Genomic DNA, 6327 nt, shown 5'->3' with positions numbered 1-6327 from the left:
TATTATCTTATCTAGCCGACTGCCACAGCAGCGGCGATGGCTAACAACTGCGCATGTGCGCCCTCATGGTGTAGACAGTGCTATGTAGAAACGTCACAATATGCCCTTATATGGAGCTTGATGTCACAAATTCAATTCTTTAAGGGGTGAGAAAGAACCTGGTGTCAAAGTTAATAGTTAGACAAATCACAGGTAAAGTTAGTTATGCAAAGTGGAAAAAGAGATGGCAGCAAGAGCAAGCTGATGCCCTGACTGCACTTTATACAGTAAAGCAAGGGAAGAAGCCACCAAATGTCACGGTGTTCCGATAAAAGATATGGAGTGATGCAGAAGAAGGTTAATAGCAAACCGAAATAGTAAATACAATATAAATACTCCTGCAGCCAACCTTGCATTGCTACATGTGTGTAGCAAGCACTTCAGTGGGGATGTATATGAATAAGATATGCAATCTGAAATGATGGGGACAGGAAACTGAAGGATACTAAAAGATACAGCTGTTGCTACTATATTTCCATGGATGGATATGGCGCAGTGCCAAAATACAAAGGCGCATTTGAGAAGAGAAGGCGACAACGCAAGCTTTTGGAGGTAGGTAGACTAGCCTGTCCGAAGTGTTGTTATTGTGTTATTACCATTGCACCACCTCTTTAAGGAATACCTAGGATAGGATAAAGTAATCCTTCTAACCCCCCCCCCCCCCCCCTTAAAAGAGTTAGATGCACTATTGTAAAGTGGTTGTTCCACTGGATATCATAAGGTGAATGCACCAATTTGTAAGTCGCTCTGGATAAGAGCGTCTGCTAAATGACTTAAATGTAAATGTAAATGTATATCATGTAGACATATAGACCTGGGTTCTCTACAGGTTAGAATATGTATTTATGACAGGGCGGTTGAGAAACAATAGACATAAAAAATTAAATGTGTCACCTTACATTGCAGAATATAATATCCCAAAAACATTTTGATAAATTACCTTATGATATATAGTGTTTTGGGCTAATGTAAAACCCACTAACGGTCTTGCTCATATAGGTTTATTATACGCGGTCATGCAATAAAGTAAAGTTTAGCTACTTACTCTCGTTAGATAACTCTCCATTTGGCACAGCTGAAACAGATGTGCGCTCCAATTCGTTTTTTGAATACATTTTTTTTCAGGACACCGGAGTTTATGAGGGCAGCAAAATCCCTCTGGTCACCAAAGCAAACCAACTGCTTCTCATCACCCTTATGTTCCTCCATGTCTGTAAGAATTGTAGTCATTTATTCGAATTCTCTCTGCAGCACAAACGTTCTTTATTTGCAGCATTGGAGCGAAATTGTCACAACTGCGCCACCGTCTATGTTGATCCTGGAGATGGTTGGGGCTGTGATCCAGCTACTGCTGCAATTTGCCTCAATTCTCTGTCCGAATACTCAGGCGACGACACCATCAGCACCCCTCCAGTAGCTTTTTTTTGGTCGTCAGACATTTTTGGAGGTTGTCGTTTACTTTGTATAACTAATGTGTAACGTAATCTTCACTTCACTGTCTTCACAAAAACTTGTATCTGTGATTAAGGCACCCATCTCCGCTGCTGTGTCAGACGGCTACATCAAATTATGATATAAAATAATCGCTAATGTTTTGGGTGGAAAAGTACACATTTCCTGACTCAAAACCGATTATACTTTTGACAAAAATAGCTAATTCCGCAGTACGCTTTCAATAAAACAATGAATTTGTCCACAATTTGCATATTTCTGTATCATGAATTCACTGGCAACAGCGCAAAGCGAGGCCTGCATCCAGCAACGTCACTAGTCAGATGAACTGCTTTTTGCAGCTGTTTCAGTACAGCACTACAGGGAGAGAGGGGGAGGGCCAACTCCACTGAACTAGTTTCAATGTATGGAATCACTTGGTTTCTAGATTTTGGATAAACTTCTCCTTTAGTACCAGGTGAATAAATGCATCTCTGTGAGATTTTGCCTTTTTGTCTTTCAGAGAGTTTTGGAAAAGAAAGTAGTTTCTCCTTGAAACCAGCATCAGGAAACCAGGTATGTTTGGTATTATGCATCTAAAGAGACTCTATCGTCTTATTTGGCCTACCATCACATCTAAATGGTTCATTGTGTATTTTACGAATTCTGATCCATTTCCCAGACATCAACATGTCTGTTTTACTTTACCAGGTGGTTCAACTGACTGCTTTCAAGCCCTCAGGTATTTTCACCATTTCCTAGGCAGCTGAATCTGACTTTAATTTAATCTTGCTTTATTAAAAATAATGTGGCTGGCACACATACAATAAGGAACCAGGTTACATTGTCTACTGAGAATTTGGTCATCATTTAATCCCCTTCTGTTAGTATCTATATTTTCTTCAGATTTAAATTATTTTTGATTGTACAATTATTTTGACTACATGTATTAACATCAGGTGTGTGTTTTGTAAACATATTGGCAGCTCTTTTTTGGTTTTTGAAGTGGGCCAGGTCATTTCACCATGTCGAGAGCCTGGAACTATAAGGTTCTATCTGCAAAAAGAGAGGATTCTGAGATAATTGGCTTTAAAGTTCTGAATCCTAATCGGTTTTAATGGTGTCAGCAATTTTTATTGTGTATTCTTTTGAACATAGCAACATGAATTGGGTATCTAGAGTACTATATAAGTTGAGAACACTGGACAGAACAAGGCTATATGAATAACTACATTTTGACAAAAAAATGCAGATAGAACCTTATAGTCTCAATCTAATCATCAGAAAGGAGAGAGGTGAAATTTTGTCCTTTGATTTGCTGAATGTTTTCTCTTTTATGGCAAACACCTGATCGGTGGTGTGTGAGTGGCACTTGGGGTTCGATGTTGACAGTCAGAAAAATAGGAAACATCATTTTCCTCACTAGTTAGACAATCAGGCTACCGCCGATCATCCACTCAAACACCTGCTCCCACAGCTTGACTGTGTCACACGCATGTATGCACACACACATACGCATTCACGCACACGCACACACACACACACAGACAAACAGACAGACACACACACGCACGCAGGCACGCACCCACACACACTCAATCCACCCAATGTGTTGTGTTGGGGCAATAATGGAGGTTTTACAAGGTCTAGTCTGTAGTTTTCTTTTTTGCAAAGAAAGAATAATCTATTATATTGGACATAATATGTTGATAGAATAATACATTTTGTGTTACTTTTCTGTTACAACAGGCTGCTGATGGAATGTTTGGAATTGGACACAAAATCACATTTATTATATAACCTGGTGGGAAGAAAGCGGAATTGCACAGTGAATACCACAAACAGATACACACAAGAGATGCATCCACTCTCATACAAATATTGTAGATGATGTAAATAGACACACACTCAAATACTGCACATATAGAATACACACACACACACACGTACACATACACCCCACATACAGAATGAAAGACTCAAAGATGTGCACACACACACACACACACACACACACAGAGCGTGTGAAGCAGGAAGCGTTTTTTTAGGGCGACAGCTCCTCCTCCACCACAGTGTCCCATTCCCAGGGTCAGGAACCATCTGCTGTTTAGGAAATGGCTGTTCCAGAGAGGCAACACAACATTTGTCGTGTGCATATCACACCTTCAGTCTTTTTTTTACAGTTTTTACATCTTTTTGTGTATGTGTACTTTTTGTTTTTACAGACATAACTAGACAGTAGACGTTACTGTTTTTACAGACATAACTAGACAGTAGACGTTACTGTTTTTACAGACATAACTAGACAGTAGACGTTACTGTTTTTACAGACATAACTAGACAGTAGACGTTACTGTTTTTACAGACATAACTAGACAGTAGACGTTACTGTTTTTACAGACATAACTACACAGTAGACGTTACTGTTTTTACAGACATAACTAGACAGCAGACGTTACTGTTTTTACAGACATAACTAGAAAGTAGACGTTACTGTTTTTACAGACATAACTAGACAGTAGACATGACTGTTTTTACAGACATAACTAGACAGTAGACGTTACTGTTTTTACAGACATAACTAGACAGCAGATATGACTGTTTTTACAGACATAACTAAACAGTAGACCTCACTGTAAGCATTGGAAACTTTGAATCTTGGGTTAAAGGCTTATACTACTGTAAGATATTATATGACCAGACAACAAGATTGTGTTGTCAGTGTGAAAACGTGGATAGTAGGATGACAGATCCTCTCATAGATCAACAGCATTATATAGTAGAGATATGCTGCTAACTCACTGTGCACTGTCTGGGCAGCTCATAAAGAGACTTCATGAGGCATATCACCTGTTGTCCACCTACAGTACTTTAACACCAACCAACCACTATGTGTATTGGAGGCTGTGCTAGCTGCAGCTTGGCTATCTCCCCAAGCCTTTCCTCCCTCCCCTGCCCTGGCCTATCCTGCCTTATAACAAGCAACAGCAATCTTGGCCTCTCCCTATCTCCACTGCAGGAAGGTGCACTCTGCACCGAAACACATTATTCACTACAGCTCAAATGATCGCATGAAACTGTTTATTGTCCCAATAGAAGAATATGCTGGGGCAAATATAATGTACATTATTGTCTGATATAATTGTATTTCTATACATATATCGGTATGAGATGGGGGAAGGTTATTGTTAGGACATAGACAAACACACTACCACACACTTCCACACCTCATCCCCAGGGGGCAGCAGCAACCTGGTTCAAATGCTTAGCCAGGAAGTCTTGTGGGGCCTTATTAAGTGTTGATTGGGCACAGGTGCAAGGAAGCGGGATTGAGACAGCTATTAGAGCCGTTAGGCTGATGTTTTTTCTTGGTAACCATGAGCCCTTGGTTTTGTTTAAAATCTTTTGCTTGGGCGTGTTTTTAGTTTTTTGCATATATTTATTTTTGTCACCTCTGAACAATCAAAAATCTGCTTGGACTGGCTAACCAAGAGGTCACGAAGGAGCTGGCCTTAGACCTAGGGTAAGGTTGCTGTCTTCTGGGTACATGTACATACAACACAGTCCTTATACGCGGATTTCTCACATCGATGCACATCTTAAATCAGGTTATAGACCATGTAACTAGGACTAAGACCCCTAGACTTAGAGAGTGCAACAATATTAGCAGGCTAGTTCATCGATTTTGTAACAATACATTGTAAGATTTGTATGAAAATTATAGCTTTTCCAAAGCCCTTATACTTTGTTCCTTAAATGTATTGTTTAATTACTGTTAATGGCCTCCAATATTTGCGCTCTTTGTAGCCATTGGCTGAAATGTACATTTACATATGTATTTGTGAAGTACCACTGACTTGTCAGCCCAAAACCATAGTCTTTCACATTAATATGAATTGCGTTGTCATGACTCATAAATTGCTACCACTATCCTGGATAGCCTCCAGAGTATTTGAAAAGAATGTATTATGTATATATGACCCCAATGGTCATTGAACAACAGCGGGATGGTTCAAAAGAAAGGGACAGAACATAAGTAGCGCTTTACTTAATTGCATTTATTGATTTGATGCTATTACAATAAAATATATTTAAAGAAAAGTATGTTCTGATTGTTTCTGTTTGAAAAGCATTCATATTGCTGACAGAGGCAACCAAGTGGACCATCACAGACAGTTTGAGAATGAGATCTTAAACAGACCTCATCACTTCACCAAAACATCCAAGACTGGGACTGCACAGAATAAGGTGAAACTCAACAGAAGCAAAAGCAACATATAGAGAACCAATTACACAATAAGTATCTTCAACCTTAAGAAATAGAAAAGTATGTGTGGTGAAACATCTGAGCTTGATGTATTGCTCACTGTGGCATTTCTTTTCCTGCTTCACAATATAAATGTACTGTACAAAGAGGTACAGATGACAGTCATTTCAGTTACAAAAAGGTAAATATATTCAGACAGACAGGCCAGGGTTATTTTAAGGCAGGTGTTCTGATTGTCTCCAAGAAGTTAAAACAGCCAACCCTGCCATGTCTGTACTAGAGAGACAATTCAAACATGTTGCTTCACTATGTGCTGAAATTAGGCAAACGGATATGTGGGTGTTACATGTTATTGTTGATGTTGATTTCATTCCTTGCCGTCCTGATACTCAATGTTTTGTGCTTCATCTGACAATTTTCCTGCCATTTCTCAAGTACGATAAGTCTATTTTCTCTTTACACTTGAATCCAACTGGGTTTCCATAGATCTCTTTCAAATTTAGCTTGAAAAGCAAACATTCCATACATTGCCAATTGCATGTTTTCCTTCATTCTGCGAGTACAAAATGTCTGGAGCACATCCACAGTGC

General features: G+C 39.2%; 1 protein-coding gene across 2 annotated transcripts in view; it reads left to right on the top strand.

Moving 5' to 3' along the window:
- LOC129853425 (adhesion G-protein coupled receptor D2-like) overlaps positions 1 to 5571 on the top strand; it is a 22692-nt gene extending 17121 nt beyond the window's left edge. For both annotated transcript variants that reach the window (XM_055919449.1, XM_055919450.1), the window contains exons 24-26: positions 1994 to 2046; positions 2182 to 2212; positions 3220 to 5571. In XM_055919449.1, coding sequence (XP_055775424.1) covers positions 1994 to 2046; positions 2182 to 2212; positions 3220 to 3227 — 92 coding nt within the window. In that variant the 3' untranslated portion in view covers positions 3228 to 5571. The remainder of the gene's footprint in view (positions 1 to 1993; positions 2047 to 2181; positions 2213 to 3219) is intronic.
- Positions 5572 to 6327: the final 756 nt, after the last annotated feature.

The sequence above is a fragment of the Salvelinus fontinalis genome, chromosome 4, assembly GCF_029448725.1.
Source record: "Salvelinus fontinalis isolate EN_2023a chromosome 4, ASM2944872v1, whole genome shotgun sequence".
NCBI classification, from domain to species: domain Eukaryota; kingdom Metazoa; phylum Chordata; class Actinopteri; order Salmoniformes; family Salmonidae; genus Salvelinus; species Salvelinus fontinalis.
Note: the sequence above shows the minus strand (reverse complement) of the source record. Positions and strands in the feature narration are given on the sequence as shown.